This window comes from Salmo trutta, chromosome 9 (genome assembly GCF_901001165.1).
Source record: "Salmo trutta chromosome 9, fSalTru1.1, whole genome shotgun sequence".
Classification (NCBI taxonomy): domain Eukaryota; kingdom Metazoa; phylum Chordata; class Actinopteri; order Salmoniformes; family Salmonidae; genus Salmo; species Salmo trutta.
In genome coordinates this window covers 26,974,223-26,993,014 of record NC_042965.1, presented here as the reverse complement: position 1 = coordinate 26,993,014, position 18,792 = coordinate 26,974,223, and the positions used below count along the sequence as shown (strand labels likewise).

At 42.8% G+C, this 18,792-nt stretch overlaps 2 protein-coding genes across 3 annotated transcripts in view; both read right to left on the bottom strand.

Annotated features, from left to right (window-relative positions):
- fbrsl1 (fibrosin-like 1) overlaps positions 1-12,326 on the bottom strand; it is a 139,184-nt gene extending 126,858 nt beyond the window's left edge. The window contains exon 1 of the mRNA XM_029763300.1: positions 12,297-12,326. The gene's annotated coding sequence lies outside the window, so the exon portion shown is untranslated. The remainder of the gene's footprint in view (positions 1-12,296) is intronic.
- LOC115200333 (fibrosin-1-like protein) overlaps positions 12,142-18,792 on the bottom strand; it is a 324,458-nt gene continuing 317,807 nt past the window's right edge. For both annotated transcript variants that reach the window (XM_029763305.1, XM_029763306.1), the window contains one exon: positions 12,142-12,326. In XM_029763305.1, the coding sequence (XP_029619165.1) occupies positions 12,249-12,326 (78 nt within the window). In that variant the 3' untranslated portion in view covers positions 12,142-12,248. The remainder of the gene's footprint in view (positions 12,327-18,792) is intronic.

Below are 18,792 nucleotides of genomic sequence, written 5' to 3'. Positions count from 1 at the left end.
TCTAATTCCAACATCTCTGATATGTCGTTTGGCAGCTTTTTTAAAATCAACATACAGCTACCATATTCTTGTTTATATAAATCATATTTTGTAATTTTATCTCCAACCCCTTAGTCTTAGTTGGGAAAGCTGATTCACTAACATACAGTCATAAAATCAGGGGTCGGAACCGGTTCAGGGAACAGAACCGAAAACCAGAACAACAAAAAATCTCTAGTGTTCCGGAACAGAACCGTTATTTTAAAATCTTGAGAACCAGTTAATACCAATCTTTTTTGTTTCAAAAATATTCTTAACGTTGAGTATATAATTCCATAATTCAGAAAAGTTATGATGCTAGTAATAGCCTAAACACATTTTTATTCACAGCATATAATGATGGTGAGTGCTTCAAGCCATGCCCCCTCCTTGTCCAGCCCTTTATCTCGCTCTCTACCCACCCGTGAAATTGCAGTCGCATCTCGCACCTGCATTTATCTGACCAATTAAACATGTAAACAACTAGCTTACCTGTTCCATAGCAGGCTGCTCTATCTGTGCTAATTATTTGGGTAAATGTAAAACTATGTTGATTATACAGGTATAAAAAAAATGACGAAAAGGAACTATATGAACAGTTTGTTTTTTGGGGGTTCGAACCGGTTCAGAACTTTATTATACTGGTCGGGAACACTGGAACAGAACGAAAAAAGTAGAGGTTCTGTTCGGAATGATTGGAAAATCAGTTTGGTTCCAACCCCTAAATAAAATGACTCACTGTCTGATGAGCTTTACATTAACGGTAACATAATAACATGTTAACTGCTGACCCCGCTGAGAGAGGGGTCATGGGAACTGGTCAAGTCAACCCAGTGGTGCATTTCTTCTGGATCACACCACGCTGAGACATTAATCATGTGCACACGCATGACTTGTAAGCAGCCTAGCAACCCTGTGTGTGTGTGTGTGTGTGTGTGTGTGTGTGTGTGTGTGTGTGTGTGTGTGTGTAACCTGGTGATGTGGCAGGAGCGCATGGCGTTAATATTATGACCAGGTGTTGATTGAGTGCCCCTAAAGCCAGAGACGCACGTCACCCCTTGTTTGGCACCCGTCCCGCCGCCCGTCAGAGCATGGGGCATATTCAGGCTGGCAGAGCCATGTGTTAGATCTTCTCAGCGCCTCCCTCGCTGTCTCGGCTAGCCGGGCCGCCACTCAACCATCCCCCTGCGGCAACACCACGGGTCCCCGGGCCGGAGCAGGTTTAGTGCTAATGAAGTCAAATGAATTTTAATGGAGGCTTGTATAGGCTGTGTCTGTGGTGCCAGCAGGGTAGCTGTTTTAATGCCAGCTAGGCCAGTCATCTGCTGTAGAAGGGTTAGCTAGCCTAGTGCTCTGTTGTTTGTCAGAACCAGAGACGGACATGCAAATCAGGTTAGATTACACCAATGAATCCATTGTGGGTTACTACTTACTGGAGGAGTGATAAAAGTACAGTAGCATGGAGGGATGGATGGGGGAGAGAAACATTCTCGCCTAAAAGTTAGCGGAGAGGCCAGGTGAACCACATCATTAAAGGAGGCCCCTTGAAAAAGGGAAAGAGCTGGCAAATGAACATGAGTGGCAGGCATCGTTAGTAACTGCTTCCCTCTGCGCCTCTAAATCCCCTATAAAGTTTTATGTAGGCCTCTTTGATACAATAATGATTTTTTCTTGTAATCTTTTAAGCCCTGCACCTTTTCCCCCTGTCTGCTGCAGATCAAAGGCAGCTGGTTTTGCGCAAAAGGTACTCAGTTACTGGGTATCTGCCTTAATTGAAGGCAGCTGGCCCTGTGTGTTTTGGTCCTGATCTTGGCGCTGCTCTCCAGGGTCTCTACTCTACTCCCTCTCTGCCCGCCAGCTCCCCAGATCTCACACACACATACACCCACGGAAAGTTCCCATAGAAAGCCAAAGTGACTTGGGGGGAGAGCAGGCTTGAGGTTTTGGCGTTCACCACCCTCCACAGGCATCTGGGTGTTTAGATTCAGTCAGAGACGTTCAAGTGGTTGGTGGAGCGAGAGAGAGACAGAAAGAGAGAGATAGAGACCACCACTGGACAGCCTGCTCTCCTCTCCTCTCCTCCTGGTTGATTGTCATCATTCTCATTTGGGGAGTCTGGTGAGTCAGATCCTCCTCACAGGGTCACAGAGTCCAACAGAAGTTAGGGAAACCAAGTGTCATTAGAGAAACCAGTGAGTAAACAGAGACAAAATATAGAACTAAAACATTATTTTCCCTATCAAACGTAAGCAAAAAACATGAGGCTTAATCTGCTGCTTGGCTGACTGGCTTCTTTGTCTGTTAAGGGATTTCATGCTCTCCCAACACTCCTTTGTGAGCACCACGGGTCGGGTTGGGCTGGTTTCCATTCATTGATGTGTTCCAGGACAAAAAGGACAATTTCTTCAGGGAAACATTATCCACGATGGCACAGATTACTAATAACCATGGAAAATTCTATATTTGTGTATAATATAGAATATTGTGTATGTGAATAAAATGGCGCCGACAGATAGGGCTGCCTCGCTTCTAGTCCTTAGGAAACTTTGCAGTATTTCGTTTTTTTTATATATTATTTCTTACATTGTTAGCCCAGAAAATCTTAAGTGTTATTGCATACAGCTGGATTCTTATTCCATTCCTAACTTAGATTTGTGTGTATTAGGTATTGGTTGTGGAATTGTTAGATATTACTTGTTAGATATTGCTGCACTGTCGGAACTAGAAGCACAAGCATTTCGCTACACTCTCAATAACATCTGCTAACCATGTGTATGTGACCAATAAAATTCGATTTAATTTGATTTGTATGCCATTTGCAGGAAAGGAAAAATAAGTCCTGTTGCAATTGGGAAGTTTCTCTGGACAAGCCAACGTCTGGGACATAGCTCAGTCAAAGAGCTCTGAGCTCCTTACAACACAAGGTCTGCCTTCAATGTTCTAGCCAAAAGAAATGTGAAAGTAATTAGTGTCCACTGCTGTTTATTGAATAAAAAGGCACTTAGGGTGGAATTCCGACCCAAGTTAGGCATGCGTAAATGGAACGTAATTCCCTTTTTATGCAAAGAAATGAAGGTGTGGCGGCGGTGTGTCTACAGATATGCCGTATTCTGACCTTGACTTAATTCCCTCAGAATTCCACGACCTTCACGCGCGATGAAACAATGAACAACGTCGAGCAATCTGTCGTTTCCAAGTGTAATAACCTATAGAAATAACACCATTATCGGCCTCCTGAGTAGTGCAGCGGTCTAAGGCACTGCATCGCAGTGTTAGAGGCATCACTACAGACCTGGATTCGATCCCAGGCTGTGTCACAGCCCGTCATGACTGGGAGACCCATGAGGTGGCGCACAATCGTCCGGGTTAGGGGAGGGTTTGGCCGGCCGGGATTTTCTTGTCCCTTTGCGCTCCAGCAACTCCTTGTGGTGGGCAAGCTGACTTCGGTTGCCAGATGGACAATGTTTCCTCCGGCACATTGGTGTGGCTGGCTTCTGGGTTAAGTGAGCAGTGTGTCAGGAAGCAGTGCAGCTTGGCAAGGTCATGTTTCGGAGGACACATGGCTCTCGACCTTCACCTCTCCTGATTCCGTAGGGGAGTTGCAGCAATGGGACAAGACTGTAACTACCAATTGGGGAGAAAAACGGGATGAAAAAAATATACAAAAAATAACACCATTCTCCATGCACGTTTGAATAAGGGGATTGTAAAGATAAGTGAAAATTGTTTTAGATCTATTTTGCCTTATGATCTCTGGAGACAAATGTGAAACTAGTCATCATATGGCAGCAAATTGAAGCATATCAACATATCACCTTTTCCACAGTGAATTTTATGAAATGTTGGCCTTATAACTTTGGAGACCCAAGCTATAGGCTTCTGTAGCCATGCGCAAATGACAGTATAGCACCAAACCTACCAAGTTGATTTGTGATTTCTAGACTTTTCACTCTATTTTTTACAATTTGTATCATGTTAAATATTAGCCACTATTGGTAGCCACCGTCAGTTATACCCACATACGTTTTGTACTGTCATAAAATGTAGTGTTTGTTTCCTTTCATTTTGCATCATTCCATTCCATTATTAGTTTACCTTTCTTTCCTCTGTCACATTAGTGTGGTTGTTCCTGAAGATCGCTAGCAATAGAATATTAGGCTAAGGTATTACAAGTTATACAATAATTTGGAACATGTAACCTATTTGCATCGTTATGTAACACAGACCATACTTAGCAGTTTAGACCTGGAGCCTGTCAACACACTTCCATGATTACTGAGGATTATTGGGGTAGATTTATAAGACTACTGGTCAACCCCTACTGTACACCTTTCTCACCTTTAAACAATTGATTATGGCAACTTTTAGGATGAATCAAACCACAATTCTTTATTCACCAATATATTTAGTGTGTAAAGAAAATCTGTTGGCCAGCAAGTGGGGGGGTTTTCAGCTGTTTAATTCAAATGTATTGAACGAGCGCAAGGGAACCACACCTGCAAAGCCCATTGCGCATCTATATAAGGTAAGTCTGAATACCAACTACTGAGCAGTGTGTAGGAAAAGCGTACATTTCCTATGTATAAGCAGGACCAGAAACACTCAAATCTAACACACAAACCATTTTTTTTTGTCTCCCGAGAACATCTGCTACCAATATGGACAGAATGTGTATTTTATTACTGATGTGGAAAATGTTTTATAGTACTTGGCTTGTTATTCAAACACAGGCCTTTAAGAAAACAATGGATGGGCTGCCTTGATGGCTGCTTGGACTGGATAATGGAAGTCAGTTTTGCAGAATGTGTGAGGTTACCTGAGTTTCAAACACATCTCCGTTAACACATTACAAAATGAGAATATATATTTTTTTATTAAATAAAACCTGCACAGCTATGCTGTTTGGTTTTAGAGGTGAACCAGCTGTATCACTAGGAGATGGAACAGAGAGGATTTATTTTTATCGACAATTCCACTTACAATTCTATTAGAGTCCAGGGCATTGGTTCTGAGATAGGAAATTGGTATTTGAAGAACCCCATCCAAAAGTGGAGCAGGTGAGGGTGGTGAACATGAGATCAAGTACGCAGCAAAACTTGAAGTTCGTCCAGGCAAGAACAATTTCCACAATGACTATGATCGTAAGCTGTCTCTACTGCACCAGAGCATGGACACGCTGTTCTGATCAGGTTAGAAGTAGGGCCTACTCTGTGGTTGGAAAAGTGGAGAAAGTGGAGTTGTTTTATCAATCACAGGTTTCTGTTTACATTAATTATGTTCATGTCAAAGTAACCTTTAGAAAGGAATCCAGTGTAGCTTATTCAGCCAATGAAATGGGTGCCATAGCATGGTTAGTGATGTCATTGCTATGTTACTGTCACTGCTGTTACTGTGATACGTATTGCTAATGAAGGCTTTGCTGATGTCAGTTGGCAATGTCGGTACGCCTGGCCCTGCAGGGGTCTGAAGCAACCCTCTGTCATCACCCACCTTCTCAACACACCACAGGGTTGTATATGCTCACTTTGCGCGCCATCTACACCCCACCCCTACTCGTCAAATTATATCCTGTCTGAAATTATACCCTGTCTGAAAGTGTTCATACAGAAAATGTCAGACAATTAGCCAAATCGTCCTGGAAAGGTCTAAGCAGGTACACTTCAGTATTATGCAGAGCACTTACTCTTAAAACGATACAATTCATCTCTAAATGAGCCACTTAGGAGACCTCAACTTATATTCAAATTCAGTCAGAAAGAAGAATGAACTGTGCTCTAAAATCACCACATAGTTGATGCACTAAATGTACAACAGATGTATTTCTTGACAACCAGAAAAAACACACAGGCTTAATCTGGAGAAACTAGAGAAGAGAGAACATTGCAAACAGCCCAATATAAATGAAACAGAAGAGTGTTTCCAGACCAGTGTAATTGCTACAGGAGTAACATCATGACGCCAGCTGATGAAAACACAGCCTTTTCCAGCGGCAGACATGGCTCATCACAGAGGAAGAGACAAAGGCAGAGAGGAGAGACGAAAAATGACATCTCCAAATTAAAGCCTATGTTGCTGGTGTCAGTTCTAATTTGGAGCTGCCTGTGGGGACTGGAATTAAACCAGTCAGCTCTGGTCTGATCTCATTCGTCCTCCATTTTGAATCTGCTCAGAAGAATCCCGAGCTGGAGGGAATATTGCTGGCAAATTGGTTTTAAATTAAAGGTGGCAAGGCATTCTGCTTCCTCAGCTCTTTCCCAGGTGCACTTAATCTAATTTCATTAAGGAGATGAGGACGGATGATCACTTGTGTTGAAACATTAAGTCAGTTCATTTTGCCCCCGTAAAAAAACTATTAGGCTGTCAGCACCCTGGTGGGTTGGCTGTTTGTTATTGAATATGAGGAGTCTGGGAGAGAACCTGGGCCTCACAGGGATCGTGGGATGGAGGGGGGCATGGATGAGGAATGGGCCAGAGGCAGATACATTTTATACTCTTTTTTCTTTCCTGTTACACGAGAGAAAGAGAGGGGAGAAGGAGAGGGGAGAAAGAGAGGAGAGAAAGCAACACAGAGTCAGGATAGGAGAGAGAGAGAGAGAGAGAGCAAGATTGACAATAATATGACAAAATTCCCTGAGAGAGGGAAAAGAGATAATAAAACTGAAAGAGAGAGAGAGTGAGAGAGAGAGAGGAATAGAGAGAGTAAGAGAGAAGAAGGGGGTGAACTGTGGGTGATGTAACACTGTGCTCTATATTTCCATGGACACGGCGCTCCGTATGTAGGTGCACGTTACCTTTAGCAGACACGCTCGTCAGATACATCACCTAAGAGGATACTACCTGACGAATCATTACTGATAAGCTCTCAGAAACGCTCCGTCTTTGTGATACACCATTCATTCCCCATGCCGGGAGATAAGGGAGGGAGGAATTAATGTGTCAATCAAGTCAGAGCTTTGCTGTCCTGTCAAGTAAGTATTGAAACCATTAAAGAGCTGTAGCAGAGATATGGTAATGGTCCCCTGGGAGGGAGGAGGGAGGAGGGAGGGAGAGGGAGACAGATACAGTTACTGCTGAATGAATGCCTGCCTGCCTGCCAAATAGAACCAAATGGAATTAGATGATCTGTGTGTCCACACTGGGCGAACGAGCATGAGACCATAGCTGCCATGACAGGGCAAGCCAGCCACTGTGTTAGCGAAGACTGGTAAAGAGAAGTAGCAAATTAGAGGCTAATGCTAGCATTCCAGACATGGAGAGGAGAGACAGAAAGCCATGGTTGTATTTGCAGAAGCTAAAGAACACAAAGGAAATTGGAGGAGCAGCAGCGCAGACAGGCGAGCTCAGCATAATAACGATAGGATCACACTTAGGGCAGTTCTTGAAAATGGAGAGGAGGACAAATTCCCTATTTTTATCTTCCTCTTGAATGAAAGAAAATGACCATCTTCACTTCAAGTAGCTTAAACGCACACGTCAAAAGTTGTACATTTTGGCTCTTTGACAAACTGTGGGTGGAGCAGGGAAGGTAGAAAAAGGGGTGTGGGAAGGTAACCATTCACCCCTCACAGGTACTTCCAGTTTTCACAACAAGATATGCTAGTGCTCAAGTAATAGTCTGTTAAAGATACGGTATAAACAATACTAATACCAGTTTGAATCATACCACACAATGTCCAAATAGATACATGGAATTGAAATGTATATGAAACATGTATGGTGTTATAAAATGGGTTACTAGAACAGGAATTTCATAATGTAGTCTTATTTTAGTTGGGAAAGCTGTCCTGTGGTGTTAGATATGCAATAACTTAAGATGGAACATATGCTGAATTTTAAAGTTCATTTTTAAAAACCTTCAACATCATAAATTCGGTAGAATTGGCCCTTCTGTTTCAGTTTAGTCACTGAATCATTGCCTTTATAGAAAACATCAGTGACATTGAGGAACAGATTTTTAGTGTGAAACAGGCTGATGGGTAACATGCTTTGTATGAACTGCTTGGCTTTCATAAATAATGTTTAATCATTAGAGTCACAGAGACTCATTTGACCATGATATAATGTAATGGGCCACTCATTTCCTCTAAGAAGCCTGTGACAGTACAGCAGGGTTTGTTTACACACAGGCCCCTCTGTTGTGGTGTTCTTGGGGTTATTCAGGTTCAAGGCTACTATTTCTGACTTTGAATACTTCTCATTGTCAAACATCATGTTCAGATAATGGAGGAAAATCACACGTCTTTAAATGGCAGCTAGGCTCCGTGGAGGAAATACTAGCCATAGGAAAACAATCTGAGTGGGACTGGGATTGCATGTATTTCTGGGGCAGGCAAAGCCAGGCAGGTGAATCTACATAAACATCCCTACTGACAACATAGGACTCAAGTAGAGATGATCTAGCAATCTCAAGAAAACACACACTGAATACATTTGGAATACATCTGCAGTCTTATCTGCTGTGTGTTGGAATATGATGCTTTTACGAAGTGTCCATATCTAGCCAGGCTGGCCTGTGGTAACATACATCATCCTGGCTACCAGACTGTTGTATTCAAATACAGTAAGTGTAACTGATTGCACACAACGGACACACCTGCAAGCAATATTCTAATTGATGTAATCTGTTCAACCTGACAATGCGGGCATTCAGGTGGCTGCTGGTCTGAAGTGAAAGAAAACAGCCATTGTTTTGCTGCGAGCCAGAGGAGCAAGAGGAGTTGGCAGCACCTGTTACAGTTAACATGATGCAAATTAAACAGCACAGGTATTCTAAGTTTGGCCAATTACAAATGACAGTGTTTGTTTTCCCCTCATGAAAACCAATTTTACACTGGTGATTTTACTCGACTGATTGCTTGTCAAATTCTTTTCCACATCTCTCTGACTCCCATCATGCAATTTTCTCTGGATGATTTAGCCACTCTGTCTTCCTGATGAAGGTAATAGTCCTCTCCATTTCCTGGATCTATAAGTGGTCAGTTTACTACGGCTGAGGAGCCTTACCCAAACACAGACTTTATTTTTTAGCTCATGTAATGAACATGAAAGACATGGTGCCCTTTCAGAGAGTAGTACTTTAGGAATTCACAACGGCCTCGTCGTGATGGGCGTCAGCTCTGTCTGGTTTCTATGGACGGTGGCACATTTTTCACAAGCCCCATGGACAGACGGCCTGGTAAAAGTTAACCACCACCAGTCAAACCCAAGACTGCTGCACTTATATGAACCAACCACACCCCATTCCCTATGCTTTCACTAAATACCCCAAAAAAATGATTCTGATGGATTAGCCTTGAGAGAGAGAGAGAGAGAGAGAGAGACTTGCTTTGGCAATGTTAACATATATTTCCCATGTCAATAAAGCTCCTTGAATTGAACTGAGAGAGAGAGAAACACACCCACATGTTGTGAACAACACATACGTAGTTAATGCAATCCACCGGCATAAACTATATGACATTCCTATTTCCCATGCAGCAAATTAGCAATGAACGTTCCATGTGGCAGGTGCAGGGGTGGGAGGTGGGCTATGGACATAGAACAGCAGGGAGGGATGGTGGGCGGGTTTACCTGAGGATACGGAGTTGGGATATTCTGTCTGTAGGGTAGTTCCTCCCCTTCCCCCTTCTCCCCCTCCTCCCCCATAGTGATGTCAGGGAGCTGTATGGAAACTGACAGGTCCTGAAAACCCCCCTTCCTGTCATGTCAAACTGACGGGCGAGAGCGAGGCTCCCCTTCTCTTCCCTGACTCACTCACTCACTCACTCACTTTTTGTTTCAATGAAGAGATAAAAGCCTATTTACTTGCCAAAGCTACAGTTAATGCAAATGATGCTTCTGCTATCAATGTATTATTTATAGGGTGAGCAGAGCCGCAGACATTTCCACAGAACTGGGAGCTAAGCTTACAGGAGATTAGACATGCTATCTCATTCATTTACCAGGGGGTAATTGCTAAACTGCGGGGGAATTAAGATGTGTGAGGCTCCCATTGGTGGTTCATGGTGGATTGGCTGGTGGTGCTGATGCTGGTAGCAGCCATAGATGAAGGAGCCAGCCACCCCATAAGACTTAGATAAACAAGTGTTCAGTTGTGAAATTGGTATTACTACAAACACTCTATAGACACTCACCAACAGCTGTCAAACAGACTGACAGATGATTTATAACTGATGGCAACTTAGAAATCTGCCATTTAACAACATAAAGACTGTGATACAAGTTGCAATGCTATCACTAGGATATTAGGGACAGCAGTAGTGTATTTTCATGCATGAAATTAATTTGAATATGATGTTCAAACCTACATAAAAGTGTGATATACAGTGCATTGGGAAAGTATTCAGACCCCTTGAATTTTCACAGCATTATTCCAAAATAGATTAAATAAATAAAAATCCTCATCAATCTACACACGACACCCCATAATCACAAATTGAAAACAGTTATTTATTTATTTTTTGCACATGTATTAATAGTAAAAACAGGAATACCTTATTTACATAAGTATTCAGACTCTTTGCTCAGGACCTTAGACTCGAAATTGAGCTCAGGTGCATCCTTTTTCCATTGATTATCCTTGAGATGTTTCTACAACTTGATTGGAGTCCACCTGTGGTAAATTCAATTGATTGGACATGATTTGGAAAGGCACATACCTGTCTATATAAGGTCCCACAGTTAACAGTGCATGTCAGGGCAAAAACCAAGCCATGAGGTCGAAGGAATTTCCCGTAGAATTCCGAGACAGGATTGTGTCGAGACACAGATCTGGGGAAGTGTACTAAAACATTCCTGCAGCATTGAAGGTCCCCAAGAACACAGTGGCCTCCATCATTCTTAAATGGAAGAAGTTTAGAACCACCAAGACTCTTCCTAGAGCTGGCCTACAGGCCAAACTGAGCCAGAAGGGCCTTGGTCAGGGAGGTGACCAAGAACCCAATGGTCACTCTGACAGAGCTCCAGAGTTCCTCTGTGGAAATGGGACAACCTTCCAGAAGGACAACCATCTCTGCAGTACTCCCCCAATCAGGCCTTTATGGTAGTGGCCAGACAGAAGCCCCTCCTCAGTAAAAGGCACATGACAGCCCGCTTGGAGTTTACCAAAAGACACCTAAAGGACTTTCAGACCATGAGAAACAAGATTCTCTGGTCTGATGAAACCAAGATTGAACTCTTTGGCCTGAATGCTAAGCGTCAGGTCTGGAGTTAACCTGGCACCATCCCTACTGGGGAAGCATGGTGGTGGCAGCATCATGCTGTGGGGATGTTTTTCAGAGGCAAGGACTGGGAGACTAGTCAGGATCGAGGGAAAGATGAACGGAGCAAAGTATAGAGAGATCCTTGATGAAAACCTGCTCCAGTGCGCTCAGGACCTCAGACTGAGTCGAAGGTTCACCTTCCAACAGGTACAATGACCCTAAGCACACAGCTAAGACAACACAGGAGTGGCTTCGGGACAAGTCTCTGAATGTTCTTGTGGTCCAGCCAGAGCCAGGACTTGAACCCAATTGAAAATCTCTGGAGAGACCTGAAAATATCTGTGCAGCGATGCTTCCCATCCAACCTGACAGAGCTTGAGAGGATCTGCAGAGAAGAATGGGAGAAACTCCCCAAATACAGGTGTGCCAAGCTTGTAACGTCATACCCTAGAAGACTCTTGGCTGTAATCACTGCCAAAGGTGCTTCAACAAAGTACTGAGTAAAGACTGAATACTTGAAATGTGATATTTCCGTATTTTTGCAAAAATGTTTTTTTTTTTTTTTGCTGTGTTATTATGGGGTATTGTGTGTAGATTGATGAGAAAAAAAATATCTAATCCATTCTAGAATACGGCTGTAACGTAAAACAAAATGTGAACAAAGTCAAGGGGTCTGAATACTTTCCGAATGCACTGTATGCGATGTATGATCTATATTGTAAAAGCAGGTTCTTCTCTGCATCACATTGTTGTACTGTATGTGAATGTGATATACGTTGTGTACAGGCTGAGGGTGTCATTAACAGGTTTAAGGAGTTGAAGACGCAACATTCTCTTACATCTGTAAAAGCAGTGTTATCATTTGCGTTGTGAAAAACTAACTAAATATATACCTTACTGAGCTGTGTTCCTTGTCAGTTTCTTTCCTACTCATCCTCATCTAGTAGTCTGTTATTCTTCTCCTCTCTTTAACCGAAGGCTGTTTCTTCTTCTTCAGTCAGGAACCCAACATTTGTTATTCACAACTCCTCACGTACACTTCATGTGGTGGGGAAAATAAACAGAAAAAAGTCTTACCTTGTCATCAACGTCACTCTCGCTGTCACACTACAAGGGAAGAGAAAGGGAAACATAAGGAATTATTCATTTTATCCCCCCTTCCCCAACCACCACCACCAACAAACTCATAATCAGTGCATATGTTATTTTTATGTGACTTCTTGTTCAGTGACAGCTTTCAACACAAACAAGGGAAGATGAAGGGAGAGAAAATGTGGCGTTTGAGAGAGTTTTCAAGGTTTAAAAGCAGTACACAATACAATAACGCTACTCTGGAGTTTTCTGTGCAAATACAATGGTTTACAAAAGGTTGAAAAACAAACAGAAGAATAATGAGCTGTGTTGTAGAGTGAAGGTTTTTCATTCAACAGAAACTTGTCCATTATTATTTTGATTAGGATGTGAATTTATCATTTGCGCTTTCCACACATCATTAGATCATAATGTCCTATAAACAACATTTTTCATTGGTATGTTAACATTAATGCATTTCAAGTCTAGTTGTGAAAAGGACTACAAGTTTTAAAATGCAAATGTGCAATTATGGTATAGTATACTGCATATGGCTTATACAGATGTAGTATATATGTAGTATACTGTATATAGAATATACTGATGTAGCCTACAGGTATGGATCTTAATTAGATCGGTATTGTTACAGCAAAATAATCCTGCAGCAACAGGATTTGAACGTTTAGTCCATAATGTTGTTTGATCGGTGGTTAAGCTATTAGCTGGCCAAAGTTAGGCTACATGAAAAGTGCAAAATTGTTAATATAACCGTGTGTAAGACCGGTTTTTCAGTGTATTTATATAAATTATGAAGCTCATCTGCATTTCCTAATGTGCAGGAAAATTCTCATCACCAAAAGTGATCAAACTAAGATCATAATTCTGTAGAATGCCACAACCTCTATAGCCACCTGTGTCCTGCATGACTAGCATTCCTTTACAAGGCACACAAGCTCTTCTCTCATTTATTCTCTACTTCCGTTTCTCACGTTCATTAGGTGTTTAAAGTGAATAAATGTTCCTCCAGGCCGCCCCTCTCACACTACAATGGGAAGTGAAGTTGTGGAAACAGGAGTGGACCGGTTGGTGAGACGTCCTGGACCTCACAGTGGGGGAGCCAGATAGAAAAGAAAAAAGCTATTCACGCAAAGAGCCATAGAGAAGAGAAGGCCCCCTGAAAAACACTGCCTGCCTGGCTTCAATCTGTCAATTAAGTTTCTGTGGCAACATATTTAAGTGCCCCTCTTTATTTGGTTTAACTGCTTTTCAGAGCTCCGGCACAAAGGGAGACGTTGGGTCAAAGGAGACACAGCGGTCCATTGTGTTGTAGCATGGTGGGTCTAAATGTAGAATTAAGTAATGCGGAGCAATCAGCACTACAGTCCAGACCTGGATTCAAATACTATTCAAAATCTATCAAAAACGGTTAGCGTTGGCTTTAGCCTGCCTGGAGGGCTAGATTCGTGCGTTTGCACTTTTGTGACGGCTCTACTGGTTCTATTGCCCCTGGCAAACTCAATCAAGCCCAGCTTAATTTTTTGACATCATTTCAAATAGTATTTGAACCCAGGTATGCTACCGCCCAGAGGCCAAGATCTCTCCAGAGAGCTACACTCCTGGCCTTAAATCATCTCATTCAGAAGACTTCTCCTGACTGGGGACAGAGGTAAGTCAAGAGATTCTGTGGCTCAACATGACATGAGTGACTGTGTGTGTGTGGTTGTTATATCTGTCTATATAACATCTTAAGGCCATGGTGAAGCCCTAAACTCCCATATTGAACCATTCTTACAGGAGAAGGGGAGCTGAGACATTTAAACTGGAGGTCAGGTCGATAAAAAAGAGGGAACATAATTATTAATGCATCGATTTCCTTTCTAGAACTAATCAAAGTCATTGATGCTATTCAGAGGCAGTGAGTGAAAGAGAGAGAGTGAGAGAAAGAGAAACAGAAAGAGCGATTCAGAGAGAGAAACAGAAACAGAGAGAAAGAAACAAACAGAAAGAGAGATTAGAGAGAAAGAGAGATTCAGAGAGAGAAACAGAAAGAGCGATTCAGAGAGAGAGACAGAAACAGAGAGAAAGAAACAAACAGAAAGAGAGATTAGAGAGAAAGAGAGATTCAGAGAGAGAAACAGAAAGAGCGATTCTGAGAGAAACAGAAAGAGAGGGAAAGATAGGATCATCAAAAGGCCTTGACATTAGATGTCTTTTTACAACACAAAGCCTACGCAAATGTTCCATTGTGTACAATCAATTATGTGTGTATGTGTGTGTGCACGTGTCTATGTATGTACGCGTGCATGTGTGTGAGAGTGAGTTCAGTATTAGAGAAAAAAAACATCCTGTTTGCTGCCTGTCCCTTAATTCTCCGGGGAATGTTTACAAACCATAATTCCAGGGCTTTACTTGTCAAAATACATTCATTAAAGGTACAGGGCATTACAGAACTGCAAGTGGCTTAGGCCCCCTGTCAATCACTTTCCCATTTAGCGCCGGGGGTTCTCAGCAAATTGATTGTCACATATTTCTACCTAGATGAGCCTGTTACTGGCTCAACACAACCTGTAATGAAGCAACATTTGTCTTTCTCTTACCACTCAGTCCTTTAAAAAATAATACAAAAAAAACACCAGCCTTTCTCCGTGCTGGATTTTCCTGTTGACAATGAGCCTGGAAGTAAATAGATCCTGGTATGAGATCATACCCAGGGACCTGGGAGAAATGTGTTCTTAGTGTGCACCTCAACAGCCGGGCGCCTCACACAGTAATGCTAGTTCCCACTGTTATTGTTGGGGCCGAGCTAAAAACATGCATGGGCAATGGAGATGATCACTGAGGATGAGAATGCGAGTAGAGGATGAGGAGGCCACAGAGGGCTAGATAGTAGGAGAAGGATAAGGAGGAAAATAATAGCAAAATAGCAAAGCAGAGCTCTCCTCCCCCCACAGCCAACCCGTTAAGAAACATCTCCTGCAGCAGAGTGTAAAGGATGGAGTTGCCCTTATGGATAAAAACACATGCATTTCACATGTGAACACGTGAATGGTTCCAAAAACACGTGATCTAATGTGAAGTTAATGTGATAACATGTGACAATGTTTAAAGCAACATGTGATAACATGAAAATGCACATGAAAACATGTGAACTGTCCCAAAAACACTTGTTTTCACATGATTTCGCATGTGAGAGTTCATGTGAAATCATGTGATTTGTCTGGAAAGGTGTTCTCACTTGGGTAGGAGAGGCAAGTGAAAAGTGAGAACAAACACTAAAAACATAGAGGAGATGGAGGGGGTCTGTCAGGGAGGTGTTTGGCTAGCATGGCTCCAGGCTATTACTACATAGCATTATAGGCCTTTGCTGAGTCTACACTGAGTGTACAAAACATTAATAACACCTGCCTTTTCCATGATATAGACTGACCAGGTGAATCCAGGCAAAAGCTGTGATCCCTTATTGATGTCACTTGTTAAATCCACTTCAAATCAGGATAGATGAAGGGGAGGAGACAGGTTGAAGAAGGATTGTTAAGCCTTGAGACACATGGTTTGTGTATGTGTGCCATTCAGAGGGTGCAGTGCCTTTAAACGGGGTGTGGTAGTAGGTGCCAGGCGCACCGGTTTGTGTCAAGAACTGCAACACTGCTGGGTTTTTCACGCTCAACAGTTTCCAGTGTGTATCAAGAATGGTCCACCACCCAAAGGACATCCAGCCAACTGGACACAACTGTGGGACAAGAGACACCTGTCTGATTCCCGCCTGTCTGATTCCCGCCTGTCTGATTCCCGCCTGTCTGATTCCCGCCTGTCTGATTCCCGCCTGTCTGAGTCCCGCCTGTCTGAGTCCCGCCTGTCTGAGTGGACTAATCCAGTGTGAAGGCTGCGGGGATGGCACACAAGCAACACCAGTAGTACATTTACCATTAATTATCATCATTTGTCATCTACAATGTTTGTTTGGTTACGGTCATTTCTGTTAATGCATTCAATATATTATTATAACAGTCTTACCGTTGTCATTGTAGGAGTCGACACAAAAATCTACGCTACACAAAAAGCGTTGGTTTATTTAATTCCATTCACGAGTTGTCAATTTATTCACTGTCTTTTGTTTGGAGCGCTCCTGTCAATCTTGAGTAAGGACCTGATTCCGCATAGAACTAGGCCTTGACTACCTGGCCTACGCGCAAATGTAGGATTTGGGGATCTGATACTATTTCTGAATGTCTTAACTCACTGTGGAGCTTCTCAAAGCAAGTAAACTAAGTCTGTTTTTACATCCATAGAGAATGAGAATAGTTCCTCAACGTAGCCTATTTGAAAAATCTTTCCAGCTCTCTCCTTTTTGATAACCACTCAGCATGAAATCTGGAAAAAATGTCATGCTCTGATCCTGTGGAAATGTCATGAAAAAGGCCTTCCTGATTACTTCTTATGCCTTGCGCAAATACCCTGCAGCTGTGTCTGTCTGTCTGTCTGTCCGTCCGGAACTCACTGGCCCAGGAAACTCAAGTTAATAGTTGATACAATGTTTCAAGTTCCTTGCAGACAGGCTACTGTATGTATAGCCAATGTATTTCTTTTTATCAGGATATTTTCTACCTGCGGGCTGCAATGTTGTTATTTGTTAGATGTGTAGGCTATTTTTACATATTGGCAATAGAAGTTACTTATAGATTTGTATCATTTTCATTTAGATAGAATGTTGATTAATCACATGACATTGATTTTGAGATATAAAGAATTTATTATAAATGAAATAAAACTGTTCCATGAAAATGTGCATATGTAAATCGTAACTGGCGCGCAGATCAGTAGAAATGGTAGGATAACTTGGCACTCCAAGTGGAAAAGGTTGCCGACCGCTGGTGTGGCCTATTACCGGCAACTTCTGGAGCATAATGTCAGAATCTGCGAAGGCCAGCAGCAGCGGGAGGAGGTGGTTCGGGTTGGGAACTGTTCTTTTTTCAGGTTAGGCTATATTGATCTCTGTCTCCCTCCTTAGTAATTTGTGTGTCATACTTTTTAATTGCAGTACTTAAAGCATCAGGCAAAGTACTGTAGCCTACATATAGTTGATTTTATTCAAACATAGGGTGTGTCTATATATGGAAAACTACACATTTTAAAGAACAGACGACTCTAGGCCGACCAATATTTTTTTGGTCCGGGACAGCCCAAATTGGGCCAATGCCATCCTGTACAATATGGTTGTAAAGTGGCTGGGTAGAGCAGCACTCGCCCATTCCCTCACTGTTGAACTGAGAGAACATCCTCTGTACTGTAGTAGCCAGCTAGGGCCAAGTGAGAAGAGGGAACACATTAGCCAAATGGTGAAAATGCAAAACCACAAACACACCAACAGCATGACGGCAGGCTGGACCAGTCAGAGGGGACATTGTTAAAAGCCGAGAGATATGTTGCTCACAAAGTTCCCTGACAGGAGCAAGGCCCCAGTGGGTTTGTCCTCTCATGGATATTCAAAAACAACCCCCACCCAACAACAAAAAAAGGAGGGAAGAGAGAGAATACCTGGCTACCGGTTCGGAGGCAGGCAGAGTGAGCAGCAACATCTGCACCTGGCAACCGCATGTAACCAGGGACTAGCTTCACGGGATGGTTCAGTCTCTCTGCCCCCCTACCCCTTCCTCACCCCCAGCCTCCCCATCCCTCTCCTCTGCTCCACACCTCAAACGCATGGTTTTGACATTCACGCAGCTTTCAACACGTTGGGAGCGGGAGATTTATTCAGACAGAGAAACAGCAGTCCAGACTGGTTCTCAGTGCTAAGCTAGCCCCATGACAACCTCATATCTCAGACCTGGAATGAAGCAGCAGGGCTGAGGACGAGACAGGAGACAAGGGTGGAACCAACCGGATGATTCTTCCTGACATTTTTCTGGCAGATTTCGTAATAGACGTGTGTGGGGGGAAGACAATAAGAGTTGCGCATCCCGGAGCACATTAAAAACGACTGCCCAAATTAATCACACAGTTCCACCTGTCACATTCTGAAGAGACTTGCAATGAATTTGCCTTGGAACGAGAGGGAGAAACTTGCCCGGCGACATAAATACTGGCACAGCATCAATGTCTGCTGGGGGCTGTCTGCCTGAATACTGATTGGGGCCACCCTGGCTTTGAGATATCCACATGGATGCAAAACAAGAACGGAGGCTTGTAGTGCATAAATTTCACTGTCAGCTTTCTCTCCAAAAATGTTATACAGAAACAATCAATATTTGTGCCTCAGCCAAACAAAAATAGTCTCAGAAGTACTTAACCACCCACAGATTATGATAAGACCTCATATTCACTGTTGAAAAGACAAAAAGGTGAGACAGTTGGGTATCTTCATGTTGTCAGAGAGAATGGTCTAAATCCAGGGCCAGTTCTCCTCAGACAGTGTCTTAAATAGCCATCTTAGTTTATTATTGGAGGGCGTGGTGAAAAGCACAGACTCCATACTGTTTGAGATCTCAGAGGCACTCTGTGTTGG